This window comes from Monodelphis domestica, chromosome 6 (assembly GCF_027887165.1).
Source record: "Monodelphis domestica isolate mMonDom1 chromosome 6, mMonDom1.pri, whole genome shotgun sequence".
Classification (NCBI taxonomy): Eukaryota; Metazoa; Chordata; class Mammalia; order Didelphimorphia; family Didelphidae; genus Monodelphis; species Monodelphis domestica.
The window spans coordinates 68,038,521-68,063,186 of record NC_077232.1 but is presented as its reverse complement, the minus strand read 5'-3'; the positions used below and the strand labels follow the sequence as shown (position 1 = coordinate 68,063,186).

The following is a 24,666-nucleotide window of genomic DNA, read 5'->3' as shown; positions in this document are numbered from 1 at the left end:
TAGAGGTTCTGGGTTCAGAAATGTATTCTTCCCTGCCAGGGATGATGGTGTACCTGAGAAGCAAAGATGCTTCCTCTTTGAGTGTTTTCCTGAAACAGGCAAAAGCCAGGAAGGTTATATAATGTGTTTAGCCTGGCAGTCATGGGTTCCTCTTGTGTTATCATCATCATAATGACTATAGCTGACATTTACATAGCACTTGGCAGTTACAAAGCACTTTACATACTGATAATCATGGTGAAGTAGGTCATGGTTGGGTAGCTTTTTTTTAAACAGTCCTGGGATTTCATTAGTATAGGGAGCTCCCAGTAAGGGAGTAAAACCTACTCTATAACTAACTAAAGGTCTGTGAGAGTTGCCTGGGAGCAATGAAAAGTTAAATGACTTGCCCAAGATTAAAGAACCAACAGTTTTATGTGTCTGAGCCAAGACCTGGACTCAGATCTTTCTGATTCTTTTTTTTTTAAACCCCTACCTTCCATCTTAGAATCAATACTGTATATTGGTTCTAAGGCAGAAGATCTGTAAGGGCTAAGCAATGGGGGTTAAGTTAAGGGTCACACAGCTAGAAAGTATCTAAGGTTAGATTTGAACCCAGGACCTCCTGACTCTGGGCCTGACTCTCAATCCACTGAACCACTGCATCTTCCTGATTCTTAAATCATTTCTCCATCCATTTTGCCACACTCCTCAACTAAGGAAAAGGATAACAAATGTCACATTTGAATGCTTTAAGGTTTCCTCATGACAACTATGTGAGATAGATACTTCTGGGGATATAATTACCATTTTACAGATGAGAAAACTGAGGCTCAGAGAAATTAAGTGATTTACCCAAGGTCATGCAGCTAATAAGTTTCTGAGTGGAACCAAATTCTTCTTGATTCAGTATATCCTCTACCCCAGAGGTGACAAACATGCAGACAAGTTCTGGCCAAATCTAGATTAAAATGTAATTGAGAAATATTTAACAGAATAAGTTAAAAAACAATATAACAGATGATGTTACTACATGGTTTTCTATATTAATATGCAACCTCAAAGGATCCTTTATATATCTTTTAGCCCCTCTCATTTCTTTATGAGTTTGACACCACTGCTTTCTAGCACATGGGGAGAATAAATAGTATTCTTTCCATTTAAAAAAATCAGACACAGAAATATGAAGTAATTTGCCTAAGATCCCATTACCAGCAAATGACAGTCCTAGAATTCAAACCCAGAGCTTTTGACTTCCAGCCCAATGTGCTTTTCTTTACTCTGTCACTCTGACCTATCTTCCACTCCTTCCTCCTATGCCCTCAACTCCTCCAACTGCCAGATTATAGATTTAACAGTTGGAATATGCTTCCCCACTCTGGGTCCTGAGGAGTGAGCAACTCTTTGGGATGGCAACAGGCAAAAGGCGTGCTAATATTGAGATCTCTGACACAGGACATGGATTGGCACTAACAATGAAGGAAAGGGGATGGACTAGGCAGCTTTCACTCTCCCTTCCCACTGGGAATCCTAGCAAACTTCTGATAAAGAAATGAGAGAACAGCAGACAAATTGGAGACCTTGTCAGCCAGTCAATCAAACCACAAGCATTTATTAAGCAATTACTGTTTTTCAGGAATTGTATGGAGCCCTGGGGATTCAAAGAAATGAGTCCCTCCCCCCCCCCAAAAAAACAAGCTCTGATCTGGAGGAGACAGCATGCAGATATCGAGGTAGATGAGATAGAGAGGTGCTATAGGAATGTAATCTGAAAGGGGAAGGCCTCCCTTCAGCTCTACAACTATGATACTACAACTATTCACAGGAATAATTCATTTGTCTAAAAATGTCTACAACCTATTAATATTTTTAGCTGTAAAATTGCAGAGTACTTTATCTGAAAGCTACACAATAGAATAATTTCTTGGCTATATCTTAAATTTAATGGAAGAAAGCAAAAATATAAGCAGCTGGGGAGACCAGGAAAACCTCCTGCAGACGGTGGGATTTGAGCTATTTTGAAGGAAACCAAGGAAATTGAGACGCAAAGGGCAGAGTATCACAGGTCTGAGGGATAACCACTGCAAAAGGGCACTGGGAGGTGGAATAGGCAAAATAAGATTAACAAGAAGGGACCTCAGAGGCCATCTAGTCCAACCCATTTGTTTTACATATGAGGAAACTGAGGCCCAGAGCTGTTAACTAACTTTTCCAAGTAGCAAGTCAATGGAAAACGTGGGATCTGAGCCCTGATCCTCTCACTTCAAGACCACCAAGAAGCTCCCTAAATCTTCATATTGTTCTAATATGGGTATGGGGGAAAGAGCATTAATGTAAGTGTCCAAAGACCCAATTCTATTCCCAAAAGCAACTTTCCCAAGGTCACATAGTGAACTCACTCTGTGACCTTGGGTAAATTGCTTGCCTTCAGTGTCTTCTTCTTTGAACCAAGCAGATTGGGTAGCATAGTGGAAATAGCTCTGGATTTAGTGACAGAAGTCCTTGTTTCAACTCATGGTACTCCTGCTTCCCAGCTCATGTGATCTCGGGTAAGTCACCTTTTCTCTGGCTCTGACTTTTCTCAGGTATAAGGTAATAGGGCTAGAAGAACTCTGAGCTTATCACAAAATGAATTTTAAGGTCCTTTTAGCTTTGACTTTCTGTGATTATACGTAGTGGTAGCCTCTTGGTGACCAAGAATGACAATTGTCTTTGTGCCTTATCATCTATTGATGTACCCTCATGTGGCTTCGAAGTCCAAAGGCTGAGGGGCAAAGTTTGTGGCACATGGGGCCTGGGACTCCACTTATTACGTGATTATACGATTAACTGAGATATCTGGCCAATAATCATGAGTTGTGATCTATAGAGCTCCTCCGAGACTCCGAGAACCAGGCTGTCCTGCTGGGCATTAATTCAAGGGTTGTTTCTAAATTAGATTCAAACTTTCAGTTGCTCCTAACACCACCCTCCCCCAGGCATTTCTACTCCCTGACCTGTCCCATGACTGTGTCAAGGTCACTGCTGAGCCTGGTCCTCTTATCTCCTCTCTTCTCCTTCCTCTTCTCCACAGATCTTTCCCTGCCCCTCATGCCTAAGCATCACATGCCTGTATTAACACCTCCATCTTATCACACTGGCACACTGGCAGGGGCTCAAACAGTGTCTAACCTGGGACAAAACTTGTCTGAGCTGCTATAAACATTCTGGGCCCTTGGAAAGTATTCAGTCCTAGTCCATAAGCCCTGCTGAATCCCATGAACTTTGCAGGGCACCAGATTCTTCTCATAAATGCTTCAGGGTGTCCTTCCCATAGCTTTCTCCATCACTGATTTTGATCTCTAACTCTGATCCAAAACTGAAAGCCCCAGACTTTCTCCATCCCTGAGCCTACATAAGCTCTCTGACCTCAAGAACCAGCTGCACCCAAATCCCCAATTATGTTCTCCCTTCTCCTATAACTATCCTTTGGCAGGGGTGAAGAGAAGGACGCAGCATTGGTAATAGTACCTATTCCCTCATTCCTTTGCCATAGCAAAATCATCTTAGATTTCAGTGAGGATATTTCCTTCTAAGTGTTAGGGGGCATAAAAGACAGGGTGCTGGACCTGGAGTCAGCAAAACCAGAGTTCAAATGCTGCTCAGACACTAGCCATCTGACCCTGTTTGACTTAACCTTTGCCTCATCTTTAAAATGAAAATATCAGCATCTACAGAGTTGTTGATGATCAAAAGAAATAATATCTACAAAATGCTTTTTCAAACCTTAAGACACTAGCTATTATAAGAAAAAAAGAATATATGCATCCAGAAATAGTACTCCAGCATCAGGTTGGAGGGGGCTGCATAAAAGAAAACTAGCCAGTCCCAGAGTAGATAGTTTCTTGGGTCCAATTCTATGAAAGTGTTTCCCATTATTCAGGAAAAAGAATGATTCAACCTGACATGTGGATCACCACTAGAGTTCACAAAAGATCTTGTCCCCAATCTGTGATTTTATCTGTGTAGTAAACTCCTAGTGAGGGAATTCCCTCCATCGATGCAGATCACCAACTGGTTCTACCTGAGAGTCTTAAAAAGTTGCCAAGGACATTCAGAAGTTGTGACTTCCACAGGGTCAGACAGGCAGGATGTCAACAAAGAATAGTTTGAACCCAGATCTTCCTAACCTCATATTGCTTCTCTCACAAAGGATTATCACTTGTATTGTATTCTCTCAGATACTGCAACTAACTTCTCAAAGAAAGCTACCTTACATTTTTCAGTAGGGTTGAGTTTAGCTTTAAGTGGGAAAGGGAGAAAAGGAAGGAAGGAAGGAAGGAAGGAAGGAAGGAAGGAAGGAAGGAAGGAAGGAAGGAAGGAAGGAAGGAAGGAAGGAAGGAAGGAAGGAAGGAAGGAAGGAAGGAAGGAAGGAAGGATATAATATGACAGAAGAAAGAAAGAAAGAAAGAAGAGAGAGAGAGAGAGAGAGAGAGAGAGAGAGAGAGAGAGAGGAAGGAAGGGAGGGAGGAAGGGAAGGAGGGAGGGAGGGAGGAAGGGAGGAAGGGAGGAAGGAAGGGAAAGGAAGGAAGGAAGAAAAGGAAGGAAGGAAATAATCATTTGTAAAGTGCCTACTATGTGCCAGGCACTGTGCTAAACACTTACGATTATCTTATTTGATCCTCACAACCACCCTAGGAAGTAGGTATTATTATTATTATCCCCATTTTACACATGAAGAACCTGAGGCAGACAGAGGTTACGTGATGTTCTCAGGGTCAAACAGCTAGAAGTGTCCGAGGCCAATTCTGAACTCGGGTCTACCAGACTCCAGGTCCATCACTCTTCTCCACTGCATCGCCTAGATCCTTAATCATAGAATCATGGACTCAGAGGGGACCTTAGAGGTTCTCTTGTTCTAATCCTTCATTTTACAGATAAGAAAACTAAGACAGAAAAAGGAAGTGGCTTGTCCAGGATCACAATAAAAGAACTGAAGAAGAAAATCTGAAACCAGTTCTCTAATGACAACTCCAGGGTCAATCTCATTGCCTTTGGAAGCCCAGCAGCCCATCAACGCAGGCAGAGTCCCTTTTCAGGGAACTATTCGTTTTCCTTCTCTTGGCATCCTCGGTGCCAAAGTTGCTATTTACCATAGCTTCACTTCACAAAGAGGCTGGTTTTCTTTTACTGACTCTAATGAAAGAAAGCTTTTAATTTCTTCCCAGAACATAGTCGAGAGGTGCATTAGACTAACAGATGGTCAGATCTCAGAAGTCAAGAGAACTAATGCACTGCTCATGGAGCAGTTTCCCTGGTTCCTGAACTCACATGATTCAATTACTTTTGTTTGCAGCTAGCTGCATCTCCTAAAGCACTGAGCAGGCATTCTTCTTTGCCTCTGTGGCCTCTTTCACAGGACTGAACTTAGCCACTTATGGCCTATGTAACCTGGGGCAAGTCATTAACTTTTGGGGGTTTCTGTTACCTCCTTTAGTTTTCCTAATGGAAAAGAATAGAGTGAGAATACTTGGGGGAGAAGAAAGAGAAACCTGTTTGGAAAGCACCATTCTGCTCCTCCTCAATGAGCAAAATGAATCCTAAGGTCCTTTTAGCTTTGACTTTCTGTGATTATACGATTGACTAAGAGATCTGGCCAATAATCATGAGTTGGGGCCCTCAGGGAGCTTCTAATCTAGTTCTGGTATAGAAAGATAAGGCTGCATTGCCCAGCAGTAGATGTCTCTCCTGAGTGACATCTACAACGCCATACAAGTTTCTGCTCAGACACTCGGCAGGCTGAGTCAGCAGCCAGTTCCAGATTTCATAAGCAAATCAGCATCTTATTTAATAATAGACATCCATCATCTCTGCAAAATCTGCAATGAGAAGCATAGCATCCGGGGTAGATCAATCCGTACTTGAATACCTGAATTTCTTCCATAAGAAGTCTCTGGGTTTCTCCTTGAAGACCTTTAATGATAAGGAATTCACTCCCTCTGTGAAATATATTTTAATTTGGGACAACTCATCCTTAGGAAGTCATTCCATGTATCACTGACTCTTTGCTCCAAGATCTGCCCTCTGGGACCAAGGAGAAGTCAAATCCCTCTTCCACCTAGCAGCCTTTGAAAGTCTAGAGCTGTGTTGGTGGAGGCATGACAGACGTACCCCAGTGGCATGGAGGGGGCTGTTCTGTTCCCCCTCTCCACAGCATATGAGGACATTTTTACATGTCCTGCCCTTCTGTCTAGCTGCCCAATGCAAGTATTTCCTCTCTCCACTCTCTGGGTTAGTGCAGGGGGCTCACAGGCAGCTTGAAGTTGCATTTTGGGCACATGATCTCAAAAAGGTTTGCCCACACTTGCCTAGTAGCAGCTAAGTGGCACAGTGGATAGAGCAATGGATCTGAAGTTAGGAAGATCAAAGTTCAAATGCATCTCAGATGCTTCTTATGGACAAATCACTTAATCCCTATCTGCCTCAGTTTCCTCATTTAGCACTAAAGCACTAGGGATAATAAATGCCCCCCCATCCAGTTGTTGAAAATCAAATGATATGTTTATTAAGCACTTCACACAGTACCTGGCACATAGGCATGTGTTTAATAAATATTTCCTTCCTGTTGGCAATTCCGTCCTCCCTGAGTCATCTTCAGGCTAAATATTCCTATTGACTTCCAATTAACCAGTCTTAAGATGGCATCATCTCCATCCATTGCCTCCACCATCCTGGATCCTTCTCTGGAAGCCTTCAAGCTTATCAATATCCTTAAAATTTGACATCCCCCCCCCCCAAATCTGAGCAAAGCGGAAGGCTTTGGGAGCTGTGGGTCATGAGGGTCATTAATTCTGCTTAACATTGCCTTGGTTTTTTGGCTTGTGGATGACAGCTTTGCTGTTATGTCACCCTCTCCAGCTTTCAATCCCATAAGACCACCTAGTCCCATGCAGATCTTTCTTACAGAAACAATTGCCTAGCCATACCCCCTCCCATCCTAGCCTTATGTAACTAAGTTTGTTGTTGTGGGGGGTTTAGTTTCAGTTTTTTGTTCCAGTTTTGTTTTGTTTTGTTTTTGGCAGAGCACAGGACTTAACATCTTCCATTTGATTTCATCGTTCTAGCCTGTTGAGGATATTTGTGGAATCATGTTTGATAAGCCTTTAGTGATGGGTGTCTAGAAACAGCTGTTGCCATCTGAGGAAAAATTAGTCTTTTAGTATTGATATAAATAGGAACTATTCAAAGACTGTCCACTGGGCCAACTTGGTGTTCTTTTCTTGGGGCTAGGGAAAGAGGACCTCACAAGACTCGGGAGTCAAGGTAGATTTCCAGTGAATATGGGCACTTGAGAAGGCAATAGCAAACAGGGAATGGCAGTGAAGTGAATGAACAGAAGGCTGGACTCAGAATCAGGATGACCTGAATTAGAATTCTGCCCCAGACAAAAGCTTGGTGAACCTTGGGAATAATCACCTACTTTCTTGGAGCCTCAGTTTCTTCATCTGTAAAATAGGGAAAATAATGGCACCTACTTTACAGTTGTTGTAAGGATTAAATGTACTCCGTGTAAAGCACCTAACAAACCATGAATTACTATATAAATTCTAGTTATTGTGATTATAAAGGGAAATTATGCAAGAAACCAAAACCCTCTCCTCAGCAGCATGCCCAGCTTGCTGACCTGCTCCAGGACTCTGCAGGCTCTTAGAGTAGAAGAACATGTTAGTGGTTAGAAGGAGACTCTGTGGGGTTCCATCTGACCTGCTATAAAGAGTTGTCAGTGTAGGCAGGACTTTGGGGTTCCCTTTCTTCCAGACTGTGTCCAAAGAAAGAGGAAATCAAAGTCCTCTGTCCAGCTGAGCCCTCTAACTATATCCATTGGTTCCCAAAGAACAGTGAGAGAGAGGACAGGCAAATATCTCTGATACTCACTTTTTAAAGACCAGTAATCAATGGAAAGTTTGATTCCTTCTTTTTTCAGATATAAAACCCATGAGCCTTTAGTCTATGGAGACCAATCTTCTCTTTTCTTAACCTCTTTTTCTAAGAGTATCCATTATCTAGCTCATGCTTAACACCTTCCCTTTGTCCATCCCTGTGTTCACCTCTAAGGCAATGGATTGACATCACAAGGCCTGAATTCAAATCCTGCCCAGCCAATGATAATGCCATCAGTGTGGCATTGGGCAAGTCACCTCCCTACTCAAGGCATCAATTTTCTCTTTTTTGGGAATAGACTCTAAGATCCCTTTTCCCTTTAAATTCTATAAGTATAAAGCATAGCAACCCTCCCCAGAGGGAAACTAATAATACTAATACTAATAATAGTAATAATACTAAATAATAATAATTCCCATTTATATAACACTTTATGGGCCACAGAGTTCTTTCTCTGCAACAACCTAATGAAATAGTTTATGCAAATATAATTATCCTAATATCTAAGTTAAAATATAAATGAAATAAATATAAAATAAATAACTAAGATAAAATATAAATTCCTCAGCCTGGCCTTTAAAGTCCTCTATAATCTGATTCTCACCTACCTTCGCAATCTATTTCCTGTTGTCCTCACCATACTCTCTATTCCAATCAAACTGGCCTGCTAAAAAGTACTTTCTATCCACCTCCAACTTGTGGAATCTCAGGATTCCTTCAAAGCAAGGCTCAGGGGCTTCCTCCTGCCAAGTCCTTCCCCGATCCATCCCCAGGCTTTGGTACTCTTCCCTTGAAATTATTTGGAATTTCCTTACTTCTAAAAGATCTCTTCCTAATAGAAGATAAGCTCCTTGAGGCAGGAACTGTTTTGTTTTGATCTTCCTACCCCTAGCACCTAGCATAGTGTCTTGCACATAGTAATTTCTTCCTAAATATTTGCTGAATGAAATCAAATTAAATCCCCCTTTCCAGATAAGGAAACCAAGGCTTAGTTTAAGTAGCTGATATGGAAAGACTGTTAAGGGTTAGAGCTGAAATATCAGAATTCTCCACTGAATCCAAGTCCAATAGCCTAGAGCATAATTAGGGATTGCTAACTATAAAATCCAGGTAGCAAATGTGCAGCCAATTAACTCACAGCAGGAATTAGGGACTGGAGAAGATTCATGTAAACCAGAGCCTCAGAGAAGGTGAAAATCTTATTTCATTTTGAAAGCAGTGAAGGGCAGCTAAATGGGTTCAAAACTGGCCTCTGACACTTCTAAATGTGTGACCCTGGACAAATCACTTAATCTCAATTGCCTGGCTCTTACCCCTCTTCTACCTTGGAACTAATACTCAGCATTGATTCTAATCCAGAAGGTAAGAGTTATTAAAAATAAGGAAATAAATATTTATGGGGCAGCTAAGTGGCTCCCAAGCCTTGAGATTTCACAAACACTTCCTAGCTGAGTGACCCTGGGCAAGTCACTTAACCCTCTTTGCTTAGCCCTTATTGCCCTTCTGCCTTGGAACCAATACACAATATTGATTCTAAGAAGGGAAAAAGCAGACCACACTTGTACTTTGGTCTGAGAGGAAGAGTTCTGGACTTGGGAATCAGAAATTCCAGGTCTAATCTTACTAAATTTGTGGCTGTGGTCATTACTTCACTTGTCTAACCCTCGATTTCCTCCTCCATAAAATGGGGATTAGTAATGCAGATTGGACCAACCTCGTAGGACTGTTATAAGGAAAGCGCTTTAAACCCTGTGAATAGGAGTCATCTGTACGTGGTCATAACCGAGGAACTTCTGGAATTTCTAGTCTCTCTAATTTCTGTAGTTTATGTTACACATGATCAAGACAGGGAGGTCTGGTTAGAATGATGGAAGACCTGAATACAAAAGGCAAAGAATGGTTCCCCAAGGAGACAGGCAATGGCTGAAACCTTTGATGTCTTTGCTCTTCCTCCCTTGCCTAAATGTTAGTGCCATTGGATGAATGCAAAATGGAAATTCTTCAGGTTTTTTTTATGTTAATTTGACCTATTTCTATCTGGTTTTACTAACCAAAGAGTACGTTACTAGCACCAAGTAGATGAAAATTTGGCCAAAATCAGAGCCATAGTCAGGGTGAGCCAATCAGAACTTTTTCCCATGGCACTGAAAGGTATGGTCCTCCAGGGAGAAATTAAGCTAAGAACCAAGTTAGTAAGACTATTAAATTAAACTATGATGCTACCAGCTGATAACAGTTTTCTTCCCCACCCCATGTGAGCTCCTCTCTGAATTGGCTTTAAAGCTTTTTCCCTCCCCTCTGGCAGGGGGCCTTGAGGTGTCCCACAGTCTCTCCCCACAAGGACCAGTGTCCTAGGATCTCTATCTCCTCACCACATTGGGATGATACCCTAGCGTTACCCTGTGTCGAAGGTCTCTTTCCAAGGTCTTGCCTCCCTTCAAAAAAAAAAATAAACTGCAACCTTGCCCTATTCACCCACCAGAATTGTTAACTACAGCTTTACTAAAGGCATTTCATCTTCATAAGACGGAGTTGTTAGGCAAGGTCTTGCCCTGGCCCCTTCCCCATTTTAGATATACAGCTCTCATGGGCAAGATGAATTTGGGGTTGGAAAAGACCTTAAGAAGAACTAAAAATGTAGTACTCTGCTGACTGGCCCTGGTTTGGTCTGAGAGAGAAGCTGGACATAGCTGTCCACTCCTGTAGTCCTTACTACTAAAGGATGACAGGCTGGTGGATCTCTTGCTCTTGGATGTTCTGATACGGTGCCTTTGCTAAGTCTAGTACTTTATATGGTGAGCCCCCAGGGGCAGAGGGTCACCAGGCTCCCTACAGAGGGGCAAACACTCCCAGGATGGAAAATTGGAACAAGCTAAGACTTCCAAGCTAATGGATTAGTGGGATTGAGCCCTGAGGGGCTACTGAACTTCCAGTCTAAGTGACAGAGAAACCAAGTCTCAGAAAAAAATGTGAGAAGATCAAGCTTCTACTCCTGCTCATCCACTAACGCTATATGATCTTGAGCAAATTCTCTATCCATAGTTTTCTCATTCATAAAAATGATTGGTCTTTCTCTCTTAAGGTCCTTTATGGCTTACTACTGCATTAAGATTACAGGGACACCTTGTAGATCTACTCTGTGCTGGATGACACAAAAAAACTAAATCTTCCTGTCTCAGTCATGGTCCCAAGTCAAATCCTCCCACTGACAATGGCTCTCAGAAAGTCGTTTTACCATCCTCGCTCTTTCAGAGCAAATTCTGGCCATTGCAGGTCCATGTATCTTCTCCCTCTCTTTTCAGAGCCCTTGGGAGGGAGAAACTAGAGATGGGGAAGAGTCAGTAAATGACTGCTTGTCCCAGGGATTGGGTGCTACACATGGCAAGTAACTACTATCTTTCTGCTTTCTATTTGCGGCACTGTAGCCTCCCAGACAGTGAGATGGGCGAGGACTCCAGGTATGGAGAAGGCATCACACTCAAGGCATGTTATAATAGGGGAACCCAAAAGCCATTCTGGGTACACAGCTGGATAAGCCACTTGCAGCTTTGGACAATCTCAGTCTCTCTCTCTCTCTCTCTCTCTCTCTCTCTCTCTCTCTCTCTCTCTCTCTCTCTCTCTCTCTCTCTCTCTCTCTCTCTCTCTCTCTTTCTCTCTCTCTCTCTCTCTCTCCTCTCTCTCTCTCTTTCTCTCTCTCTCTGACTCTTTCTCTTTGACTCTCTGTCTCTATCTCTCTCTGACTCTTTCTCTCTGACTCTCTCTCTCTGTCTGTCTCTCTCTCTCTGTCTGTTCCTCTTTCCTTCCCCACCTCCTTCCTCTCACATGGCCTCTTTCTACATTTCTACACACATAGAACTGCACAGAGATACATGTACATAAGCACACACACAAATACCTACATATTCAGGTATGACTGAAGTCATGACTGTTGTTTCCAAAAGCTACAAACATCAATTCCATGACATGGTGGTCACATTGTATCTGTCTACCATTTGGAATGAAATCATTCTAGTGCCATTTTGAAAATCTTCTATTAAAGGGGGCAATTGGGTAGCTCAGTGGATTGAGAGCCAGGCCTAGAGATGGGAGGTCCTAGGTTCGAATCTTGCCTCAGGCACTTCCCAGCTGTGTGACTCTGGGCAAGTCACTTGACCCCCATTGCCTAGCCCTTACCACTTTTCTGCCTTGGAGGCAATACACAGTATTGATTCCAAGATGGAAGGTAAGGGTTTAAAAAAAATCTTCTATTAAAGTTTTATTGTTGCCATCTCATCTGTTTTCATACCCCAGTTGTCTTCTGCCTCCATTCAACAAAGAATATCTAGACAGAACCAATGAACAAATACCTTCCTTGGCAGTAAATGCACCCTACCACATCAATAGCCCCTCATGTCTCTGTTGAGAAGAGAGGGATATCAATAAGTCAGTTGATAAGTATTTATTAAACATCTATTGTATGCCAGGCACTGTGCTAATTAATAATATCTTCTCATTAACTTTCTAAGATGAAGATGGGTCATTATGTTTAATCAGAATTTAAATGTTCCTTACTATGTTCTTTTACATTATTATAGTCTTTCTTTCCTACTTTCTTCTTTGCTCTGGTTCACTTCATATGTCTTATGTTTCTACACATTTTTCATATTCATCATTTCTTATGGCACAAATCTATTCCTGTTGGCTATAGAAGAGATTGGTTTTTTTATGTTATTTCACGGGGCTGCTACGTGAGTCAGTGAATGAAGAACTAGGCCTGGAAATGGGAGGTCCTGGGTTTGAATTTGACCTTAGATAGGTCCTTGTTGTATGATCTTGGGCAAGTCACTTAACCCCAGTTGCCTAGCCCTTGCTGTTCTTCTACCTTGGAATTGATACTCAGTATTAATTCTAAAACAAAAGGCAACGGTTCTTAGAAAATAATAACAATAATAATAACATTATTGTAAGGAATGTTCCATTAGAATCATATGTCACAATTGGCTTAGCCATCCCCAGATTGAAGAATAGCATAAAAGGTACTATAAGAATATATTGATATATAGGAGATATTTCTGTTTTTTTTATTTCAATAAGGTATATGCCTAGTGGTTAGTTAAAAATATTTTAAGAACTTGCCAACATCCCCAGTTTTCCTCCAAGATAACAGGCAGCACACCAAGGTGTGGTGGTCAGCCCTGAGCATTTCTGCCCTAGGCAGACAGACAGACAGACAGAACTTTGTAAAGAAGTTATAAAACCTCTCCATTCCCAAACACATTGCCTTTGCTCCCCATCTGTTCTCAGCTACAGAAGGACTACTCAAGCAGATTTAAGGGAGTCTTGTTCCCTTCCTTCCTCTTACCCTCCTTGACATTTCCCCTAAGATATAGGGGCTGAGCTTCCTGGCTTGCTCAGGGGTACAACAGATGAAATGACTTTGTGAGTTGTTTCTGTGGCCAAGTCAGCCCACTAGATGTCAAGTTGACAAGCATGGATTAAGCACTGACTGTGTGCCAGGTACTGTGCTAAGCACCAGAGTTGCAAATTCAAGCAAAAAGAAAGATGGTCCTTGGCCTCAAGAAGCTTACTCTCCAGAAGGAAAGGCAACACATAGAAGAGTTGAAAGCCCAGGGAGGAGGGAAGGGTATCACAACCCAGAAAATGGAGGATGGCTGGTCTGGCCCTATCCTTGGTAGTTGAAACAGAGCAGTAAAGGCTAATAAGAGAAGCGTGATTGCTTTGAGCCCTTACTCAAACTTCTAGAAGGAACTCATCAATGGGAGAAGTTTATTTACTTGGTGCACAAATGCAGAGTTTGTCTATAGAGGTTCCCCAGCTTGGATCTCACCTTCTCTCAACCCCAGGAAGCTTTCCCATCTTCCTAACCTGTGGAGTTTTTCTCTCTGCCTCTGTATCTCCATCTCAGTCTCTGTGTGGGTGTGTTTCTGTCTCTGTCTCTGTGATTCTGTGTCTCTGTGTCTCTGTGTCTCTGTCTGTCTGTCTGTCTGTCTGTCTGTCTCTCTCTCTCTCTCTCTCTGTCTCTGTCTCTTTCTCTCTCTCTCTGCCTCTGAATATGTGTCCCTGTTTCTGCTCTCTATCACTGACTCTGTCTCACTCTTTCTCTCTTTGTCTCTCTCATGTCTGTATCTCCAAATCTCTGGCTCTCTCTCCCTGCATGTCTCTCTCTGTCTCTTTCTTTGTCTCAGTCTGTCTCTATCTCTCTGTGTCTCTGTCTCTGTCTCTGTATATCTGTCTCTGTCTGTCTGTCTGTCTGTGTGTGTGTGTGTGTCTCACACACACACACACACACACACACACATTCTCACACACCCATAACCTACTGGCACTTTTCCTCACATATTTTCCCAAAACAAGGGAATGTTTTTCCCTTGCCCTCTGTCAATGAAGGTTACTCCCAGAGGCAGAAAGAACCAGGATGAAAATGCAGCCCTCAGTATTTGAGAGTTTTCCCATGGGGTTGGTTGGTGTACCGAGGCTTCAAGTCTGGGCTCAGAATGGAATTGTGTTTCAGTTGGAATGAGCACAGTCTACTTGAAGGACTCTGACCACTTTTCTAAAAACTAACTTTTATCTTTTCTTTCTCTTCATTATAGCCCAGAGAGAGAAACAAATGCTGGCATGGATACCAGGTACTGAGTTCTCACTGCTAATGGGAGGGAGGGAGGGAGGGAGGGAGGGAGGAAGGAAGGAAGGAAGTTTAAGGTTAAATTTAATATCCAATACTTCCAAGTATTATATTTTATAATATTTATTAATAATCACTTGAAGTAAAAAGAAAATAAACTAAAAGAGATAGAAGTTCAAACCTAATTATCTAACAAAAAGTAAACCCATGTGAGTAAGTTCTCCTGCCTGCCCAAAAGCTCCCTTCAACCACTGCAGTCAGAGGAAAGAGAGAGAGGGGTGGGGTCACACACAAACTTTATCTCAATAAAACTCAAGACAGCATGAGAACTAAAGTGGGATGATGGGAAGGAAGGAAGGAAGGAAGGAAGGAAGGAAGGAAGGAAGGAAGGAAGGAAGGAAGGAAGGAAGGAAGGAAGGAAGGAAGGAAGGAAGGAAGGAAGGAAGGAAGGAAGGAAGGAAGGAAGGAAGGAAGGGAGGGAGGGAGGGAGGGAGGGAGGGAGGGAGGGAGGGAGGGAGGGAGGGAGAAAAGAAGGAAGGGAGGGAGGGAGGGAGGGAGGGAGGGAGGGAGGGAGGGAGGGAGGGAAGGAAATTCTGGGAACACAAAAACTGCCCTTTTAAGGATAGATTTTCTTGGGCTTTGATAAGCCAGTGAAGATGATATTTGGAAGAACCTATATGCTGATCTGGGGTTGTCACATTAGAAGCTCTCATTGGCATTCATTTCAGTCCCTCCCTGGCTTTTCTTTTCAGAAAGAGGGGTCCAGTGGCCTATGCCTCCCAGAAACCATGGTTGCTTAATGCCACAGTGGAGGAGAACATTACATTTGAAAGCCCCTTCAACAAACAAAGGTAAAAGCTTCTCTCTCAGTCCTGGGAAGGAAAGGGCTAGTGGAATCATTGCTTGATGGATCAGTACTTGGGCATACCTCCTCTAATTTCCTACTCTTACAGTACTACCATCTTCATCCCCAGAACTACTCAAGGGCCTAGCCCTAATGCCCTCCAACCAGGCTCATTGTAATTGTATCCTCTGACAGTGGTCCATAGTGTTGGGAGAATACTGTTCTCACCACTGTTGCTGGGTCACCATGTACATTCCCATTCACTTTAACTCCTTAACTCTCCATCTGGGTAGAGATTTCAGAATTTTCCCGAAGATTTCTTTGAAAGTGACTCCAATGCAAATTCCCTTTGGATACCTGGATCCAATATATCCAGAGCCTTCTGTTTGGGGATGGGAGGAGAAAGGAGGGGAAGGGTCAAGTAGAGAGCTAGTCAATCTGATGCTGTGTCTAGAGCAAGGGAGCAAGGAGTCTGGACTCTTGCTTCCAGCCCTCTCTGTCTACGTAGCTCTGTTCCAGCTCAACATAGGAGGCACTTCTGGGGTGGGCGAGCTAAACAAATATTTAATATCATTATCAGTAATCACAGCAGACAGGCCAGAGGGGTAGGGAGTTTCGTCTGACTTTTTTCCCCCCTGCAACATGTAAAACACACAGGGAACCATTGTTGCTGGGTCACCATCCAATTTAACTCCTTAAATATTTAACTAGCCCAGTTATGAGCCTGAGTAAAGGTGCTGACCCCAGGCACTTTTCTGAATCAGATGATGTTTGTTCTCCCAAGCTGAGAAGGCTCGTTAACCATCTGTATCCATGACAGTCTCTCCAACCCCAAATCCCTCTTCTCAGTAATGACCCTCTATAAAATATAGGCAGAGACTCTTGGGCTAAGCCATGCTGTGTCCACTTCTGTCCCCCTACACATACAGATATAAGGCTGTCATTGATGCCTGCTCTCTCCAGCCTGACATTGACATCCTGCCCCATGGAGACCAGACCCAGATTGGTGAGCGGGTTAGTAGCTATCTTCTAGGGTGTTGGGGGTTCTCAAGGCTTACTCTTAAAATTGGCTTTCTCACAACTGATTCCCCTGCAACTCTCAATCATCCTGTTTTCAAAAACCCAATTACTAGGTGCTAAAGTATCAGCCATGGAGTCAAAAACCACCGCCAGGAGCTCTAGGCTGTAGCAGAGATTCTCTACAGTGAATTTATCAGGTAGCAACTGGCTTTAAGAGTATGAAAAGACATAGCCATATTATCCATCTTAGACATAATAATTAACTTTAACCAAATTTACTATCTGAAAATTCTTCCTTGGTAAAAGCCAGTGAAATTGCACATCAGCTACAGGGCGAGGAGTGGAGGAAAAGAACATAAATCATGTAACTATAGAAAAATATTGTAAATTAATTAAATAAAATATTTCAATTTAAAAAAATTCTTCCTTGGATCTAATCTAAATCTCTCCTACTGAGCTAAAGTCCATTTCTTCCACGATCGTGATTGTTATGGTAGTATGGACAATAATTGAAAGCTCATTTCTTCCTTTTGTAAGGGAGATAGTGTAAGCATTATTGAACCCATTTTACAGATGAGAAAATTGAGATCCAGAAAGGTTCAATGAATTGTTCCGTCATGCATTTATAAAATAAGAGAGCCAAGATTAGAACACAGGGATCCTGACCTCAAATCCAGTGCTCTTTTCCCATTGTATGTTGCCTTTCATATGGAAAATAAACATAGTTTTGTATCCATTTGCTGTTCAGACTTGAAGACTGCACCAGCCCTGCCTCCAAGATGTCCCTCTAAAACAATCCCAGAACCTGACCATATATCTGATAATGTATTATATACTCTAAAGTTTCCTCCGACTACAAAGGGTTTAGAAGTGAGTTAGAGGAGAAGTGGAGACAGTGAATACAGACAACCTATTTCAAAATCTATCTGAGGCTTCGGGACTAACAATATCAACCTAAGAGAGATCAAGAATGAAGTTAGACAGAAAAAAAATTAGATAATAATGATCATTTAAAACTTCCCCTGCTTTGAGCATAGACAGCTTCCTCCACACTCGGATCTTAATCTCTGTGGCATCACCCAGAAAGAGGACAATGACCAGTTATTCTCCATTGGTACCAGGGCATCAACCTATCAGGAGGTCAGCGTCAACGTATCAGCGTGGCCCGGGCACTATACCAGCACACCAATGTTGTGTTCTTGGTGAGTTTGCCCAGCCATCTCCCCTCTCATCCTGTTTACCCACACCTCATCCTGTCCCACTGTACATGCTCAGCTCCTGCCCTGCTTGTCTCTACATTTTATTGTCATAAGTAAGTGGTGGGAGTGTTGTTATAGACCCATTTTACAGATGCGGCTCCATGAGGGGATGACTGAGTCATGGTGATACAATTAATATATCAAAGAGACAGCCGTCTAACTTGGGTCTTTCTTTTGATTCCCAAATCCAAGATTTAGACTGGGGGAGGGAGGGAGAGTAATCAGGAAGGGGGCAAGTAGAACAAGTTCTAAGTGAAGAACCAACTATATCCTATCCCTATTATTCTAACACCCCCCCCCCCAAAGACATGATGTCAGAAGAAAAGGTGGTTATCACATGATGACCCTTAAAAAGGAGAAAAATGCTAATTATACTGCCAACCTATACTTCAATAGCAGCTTACCATGTACTTTCATAGATATCTTGTTTGATCCTCATAGCAGCCTTGTGAGACAGTTAGCATAAAGTTTTGTACCCATTTTATAAATGAAAAAACTGAGGCCCTTAGAGATGAAGCAACTTGTCCAACATCATATAGTTAAGTAATAAGAGAGCAAAGCCAAGAACTGGTAGTATTCCAATCATCATCATTATTCCCATTATAGAATGCCTTCTTTACAAATTCCTGTTCCTAATCATTCCTTCTTCTGCTCAGGACGATCCATTCTCAGCTCTGGACATCCACCTGAGTGACCATTTAATGCAGGCTGGGATTCTTGAGTTGCTCCGAGAGGATAAGAGGACTGTGGTCCTAGTAACCCACAAGCTGCAGTACCTGCCCCATGCAGACTGGGTGAGGGCCTGGTTGGTGGACGCCAAGAATGAGGGTTAAGGAAAAGAAGATGGGGAAGGGGAGGGAAGGAGGGAGTCAATAACTAAGAAGATTAATTCTGAAGTCTAAATTTGGGTCATTCTTGTAGCCAGGCACAGCTTATCTAAGAGTTTTCTCAAACTGGGATCAGTCTAACCCAACTGCCTAATGAGTACTTGCCAGATTCCAGAAAAGATTCATGCTGGGACAAACTATCATTCTCTAGAACTCTGACCTGCTCCAGTCCTGAATAGAGGTCCATTCTGTGCTAGGACCTGGAGAAGATCCCAAAGGGACATAGTCCCAGCCCTAGAGAGGCCTCAGTTCAATGAAAGAGACATGGGCTCTATCCTTGGGGAATCTCCAGTCTAATTGGTAACACAAGTTCACTTTCATAAGAAAAAGTCTAGTCTGAGGCAGAATATACAGATCTTGTTCTCAAGCAGTTTCCCATGAAGAATCCACCCTTCTAATAGAAGATACAATAGTAATATTAAAATTTCACATTTTCATAACACTTTAAGGTTCATAGAATTTACCATGTTGTTGTTCCCATCTTAGAAATGGGGGTAAACTGAGGCACACAAAGTAAGGTGACCTGCCTACAGTCACACAACTAACTAGTAAATATCAGAGCTGGAATTAGGAGTCAATTCACTCCTGGATCCATGTCCAACTCTTTTTCAGTGGCATGTATCCAAAAAAAAGACTACCAAATATATAACAAGAAGACAAGTTGTATTCTTGTTTTCCTAGATCATTGCCATGAAAGATGGTACCATCCAGCGGGAAGGGACACTCAAGGATATCCAGATGTCTGAGTCTCAGCTGTTTGAGCAGTGGAAGACACTCATGAACCGACAAGACCAAGAGCTGGAGAAGGTTGAGTTCTAGGGATCTCTGGCATCTGGGGTTTTCAGTTCCCCTTGTCCCCTAACAAGGGCAATAATGATGAACCACTCCCTAGTGTACTTTGCTTTGATGAGAGCTACCCCTAAACCCAGGGGGCCTACAGAGAATGAAGTAAGTGTTCTCTTCTCTTGACTAGCAATGAGCTATGAACTAGCTGGGAAGTGGGACAGTGCCCTGAACCAGGATAATGCCCCAACAGAGACAGAACATAGGACTGGGTGACCTATAAGTGGATTCTTTTGGCATTTTGAGGGTGCCTGAGTCATTGATCCAGAGAATGCTATTAAAAAATAATCTCTCTTATCTAGATTACCATTAGATCTTTCTTTTCACTTTTATCTCTATCTTTTATTTTTAGATCACTATTTCAAATTGTCATGGAAAAGTTCAGAAATCTCTTAAGGCTGAGAACAGGGAAGGCTCCTTGGAGGAGATGGTCTGAAAACATGAGTTTTCCTTAGTCTTGCCTCCCCACCCCATTCCTTTCTGACTTGGGGAAGAGCAACTGGTAGTAAGTGAAATGATTTTGTCTCCTTGGTTATCTTTCAGGAGCCTGTGGTCGTTGAGAGAAAGACCTTGGAGGAACCAAAAGGTCTGCCTAGGGCCATGTCTTCCAGGAATGGACTCCTGCAGGATGAGGAAGAAGAGGAAGGTGAGGTAGCCATGGTTCCTCCTTCTTAGGGACAGTCCCAGGTCTCAAAAAAGGTGGCTGAGCTAGGTGTGTGGTGGCCGCCCTCATCTCTGTTCGTGAAGGGAGGATTGAGGGTGGATGTCCTTCAAGTAGAGAGGGCTTGTGAATTGAGACCACTCTGGGAGACAGTCATCTAATTAAGAACATTAATAGAAGAACCAAGCCTTGACCTTGCTTGGGAACTCTGAGAGGCAACAGGGCTTGAGACCTTGAGGTCCTTGCAATTTGGAAGGAGCTGGAATGGACCCAATGACTTTGCAAGCTAAGAACCTTTTGCTGAATCTAGGAGAATATGCCCCATAAGCTAAGGGGTAGGCTCAGTGACTCCTGATTTTCAGTGATTTTCTCATCCCCAAAGAAAGGACTGCAATTGGAAGGGTAGAAGAAAAGAGAGAGGCACAGCATCCTTGTTCAGCATGGCAAACATCTACAAGATATCCTACAAGGGTGGCTGGTGTGGTCCATGGGCTAAGGCATACTTGGGAACTTAAAAGTAAAGGAAACTAAGGGCAGCAAGGCAACTCAGTAGCTCAGTGGATAGAGAACAAGGCCTGGAGATGGAGGGTGTTAGGTTCAAGTCTGGCCTCAAGTGCTTCCTAGCTGTGTGACCCTGCGCAAGTCACTTAACCTCCATTGCTTAGCCCTTAACACTCTTCTGCCTTAGAACAAACAGATGGAAGTTAAGAGGTTGTTTTTTTAAGAGTTTAAAGGGCTATAGATTTAATAATCCAGAAACCTGGTTCCTAAACTCAGTTCCACCACCAATTTACTGTGTGACCTTAAACAAGTCACTAACCCTCTTTGGTAGTTTCTCCATGTGTAAAATAGGGGTGCAATTCCCTGACCAACCCATTTCCTAGGACAGTTTTATAAAGATTAATTTGGATCCAATGAGATAACAGATACCAAACACTTGGAGAGGTGTAGAACCATGCAAACGTGAGGTGATGGTAATATCATCCCTACCACTCACAGAGGAGATGGCAGAGAGTGAGGAAGAAGACAACCTGTCCTCCCTGCTGCACCAGCGAGCCAAGATTCCATGGCAAGCCTGTGCCAAGTACCTGTCCACAGCTGGTGTACTGCTTCTGCCCTTGCTGTTCTTCTCACAATTGCTCAAGCATATCGTTCTGGTTGCCATAGACTACTGCCTGGCCAACTGGACAGATAGTGCCTTGGCCCTGGGTCCAGCCACAAGGAATTGCTCCCTCTCTGAGGTAACTTCAAGCAGGCTACAAGGCCCAAGAAAACAGGGTGCCCTGGGTGGAGGGTGCCAACAAAACAGCAAATGTGGGAGAGGTTGAGGGAGACTAGGCACATCGAAAACATGCTGGTGGAAATGTGAATTGGTCCAAACTTTCTGGAAAGCAATTGGTATTTTTCTCTTTAAATAAAAAGTGACCAAAACAATGTGCAAAGGAGGATGGGAAACAATGGGACTGTGGGCTGGTCTCTGTGCAAGAAGATTTTGAGATAACTTTTTATATCTTTGACCATCAGCAGAAATGCTCCTTCGACCATAGTGTCTATGCCATGGTATTCACCGTTCTGTGCAGCCTGGGAATTGTACTATGCCTGATCACATCTATCACTGTGGAGTGGACAGGCCTGAAGGTGGCCAAGAGGTTACATCGAAGTCTGCTGAACCAGATCATCTTGGCCCCCATGAGGTAGCTCCTTCCCCAGCCTTCCTGTTCCCCATCACACTGAGGTGCTATCTCATCTCCTATCCACAGCAGTAAGATGCCATATTGTCACCTCCCAGGGTCTCCCTTGTCTCCTCCCCACCATACTGAGATGCTACCTTGTCTCCTCCCAACATGATCCCTTGTCTCCTTCCCATCACACCAAGATGCTTCCTTACCTCCTTCTCATTACACTGAGATGCTACCCTGTCTCCTCCCCACCACACCAAGATGCTACCTTGTCTCCTTCCCATCACACCAAGATGCGCCTTGTCTCCTCCCCACCACACCAAGGTGCTACCTTGTCTCCTTCCCATCACACCAAGATGCTACCTTGTCTCCTCCCCACCACACCAAGATGCTGCCTTGTCTCCTCCCCACCACACAAGGTGCTACCTTGTCTCCTCCCCACCACACAAGGTGCTACCTTGTCTCCTTCCCACCACACCAAGATGCTACCTTGTCTCCTTCCCATCACACCAAGATGCTACCTTGTCTCCTCCCCACCACACCAAGATGCTACCTTGTCTCCTTCCCATCACACCAAGATGCTACCTTGTCTCCTCCCCACCACACCAAGATGCTACCTTGTCTCCTCCCCACCACACCAAGATGCTACCTTGTCTCCTTCCCATCACACCAAGATGCTACCTTGTCTCCTCCCCACCACACCAAGATGCTACCCTGTCTCCTTCCCATCACACTAAGATGCTACCTTGTCTCCTAGATGCTCCTCACAACACTGTGATGCTATATTGTCAGCTCCTGAGATGCTACCTTGTTTCCCCCAAGATGCTACCTTGTCTCCTCCCTACCACATTGAGATGCTATTTGGCCTATTCCTCTCCCTATCAACTATTCTCTTCCTCTCCTCAAAGAAGTGCCCCTATCCTGTATCCTCCCATTCCCTCTTTCCACTTCCCCAGTGGGATCCTCTATTCCCTTTCCCCTGGGATACTCAATTCCCCCTTCCCACTCTCCTCTAAGGGGAAGGTCTCTGATCCCTTGCCCAGTGAGGTACCATCAGCCCCCATTGCTCCTCATCTCTCACACCAAAGGTTATTGGTTCAGCCATTTCTTCCCACAACAGCCCTAACTTACAATTGATTCGGCATCCAAGGTTGGCTTCTAGCCCATTGGCTCCTCTTCAGTCAGTAAAACAGTCAGGCATCCAGCTGATATTTTATGAGCCTTCTACCTCACCCCATCTCCTACTATATGGCTATTTTTTTTAATTTGCTGCTTAGTTATTTGTGTTGATGCCATACATCAAAACCTGATTATAGAGATTTGGGTTTCAATGGCATAATAATGCCTACCTGAGGGAAATCTCACAATCAGTGCAGTCTGACACCTTTTCTCCAAATTTTGTCCCTAGAGCACTTAAGTGACTTGCTCAGGGTCACACAAACAGAATATGTCAGAGGCAGGATTTGAACCCAAGGCTTCTTGCTTTGAGATTGAATCTCTATGTATTATCCAGCATTACTGCCTGCACTGAGTGTTCCCATAGCAGCCTGGACAGATGGGAGCCAGAAGGGGCTGTACTTCACTCCTGGGTGGGAAGAGAGAGGAGAATAGGAAGAAACAATTTCTGGGAACCAGAGCGTGGATACACACTTGAAATAAATTGCTAAATAAATACACTTACATCATGAACAGGTGCTGGAATGACTTACTTTCCTTTGCTCTTGCTGTCACTAAGGTTTTTCGAGACAACTCCACTTGGAAGCATCCTGAACAGATTTTCATCTGATTGTAACACAATTGACCAGGTAATGAGATCTGGGGTCTATTTCCATGTGCTCAAAAGGGAAAGAAAGGCTGGAATCCTCTGTGGTCTTTTCTTAGATCCTGCCCTCCTATGAGTTAAGGAGGAAAAAATTCCCTGCTGGAAAATGGACAAACACGGGCTCCCCTGGCTGCCTAATCCCACACTTGATACAGGCACACTTGAGAGGAGAAGGAAGGATTCAGGTGATATGAGGAACATGATTGTTTCAGGACAGTTTGACAATAATCGATCCTCAACTCTTTAGTCTTTCCTTTCCCTAAACCTTCAGAAATTCTCATCACAATCCAGTGTACCGGACCTCAGGAAAGCCATCCAGATAGCCAGTTTCCCACAGATTATACAATTGTGCCATGATGAGGTCTCACCTGGCACTCTTGTTCACCCTACTTCCAAAATGATCATTTTTATAGCCATTGACTAAAAAGCCAGTTAAGAGAACACCAGCCCTGAAGCTTAGGATCCCTCTGATTTTCTATACTATGCTTTTCTATATACTTTTCTATACTTTTTCTATACTATACTTTTCTATTTTCTATAGCTATAGACTGCCTCAAAGTAGGAGAGACTAGGACCTTTGTTAGAGTCAAGCAGTGAAAGAAGCTGCTGCCTTCCTGCTCTCCCAGATCAACTGCCTTGACTACTTGCTTCTAGGGAGACTCTAAATCCTTGCTATAATCTTGTCCTTGAGGCATGGGAGAACCTCATTGAAAGGCCAACATTATGACAAAGTCAGACCCATACTTGAAGAACCAAACATTTTGACTTGAGTTCCCCCTCGCCCAAAAAAGACCTACCTTATATTAAAATCTGCTCCTATTATAATAATACCTAATTCTTCTAGAGTACTTTAAGACTGGTGAAACACTTTACAAATACTATTTCATTTTAGCCTCACAGGAACCTGGGAAGTAGGTAGTATTATAGATGTGGAAACTGAGGCAGGCAAAGGCTAATTGACTTGCCCAGGATCACATAGCTAGTACGTATCTAAGGCTGGATTTGAACTAAGGACTTTCTGACTTGAACAGTGTAGAACATCCACTACAGTAGCTAGCTGCGTTGTGGGTCATATATAATCTAGGTATGAAATAACATATGATAACTTTTGTTTGGGAGAGAACTCA

The 24,666-nt window shown here is 43.2% G+C and overlaps 1 protein-coding gene across 1 annotated transcript in view; it reads left to right on the top strand.

Moving 5' to 3' along the window:
* The window catches only part of ABCC8 (ATP binding cassette subfamily C member 8), a 133,916-nt gene that overhangs the window by 82,672 nt on the left and 26,578 nt on the right, over window positions 1–24,666 (top strand). Inside the window, exons 18-28 of the mRNA XM_056802201.1 lie at window positions 11,325–11,357; window positions 14,493–14,528; window positions 15,277–15,375; window positions 16,298–16,382; window positions 17,510–17,590; window positions 18,304–18,441; window positions 19,216–19,341; window positions 19,921–20,023; window positions 21,038–21,279; window positions 21,566–21,732; window positions 23,453–23,522. Coding sequence (XP_056658179.1) covers window positions 11,325–11,357; window positions 14,493–14,528; window positions 15,277–15,375; window positions 16,298–16,382; window positions 17,510–17,590; window positions 18,304–18,441; window positions 19,216–19,341; window positions 19,921–20,023; window positions 21,038–21,279; window positions 21,566–21,732; window positions 23,453–23,522 — 1,180 coding nt within the window. The remainder of the gene's footprint in view (window positions 1–11,324; window positions 11,358–14,492; window positions 14,529–15,276; window positions 15,376–16,297; window positions 16,383–17,509; window positions 17,591–18,303; window positions 18,442–19,215; window positions 19,342–19,920; window positions 20,024–21,037; window positions 21,280–21,565; window positions 21,733–23,452; window positions 23,523–24,666) is intronic.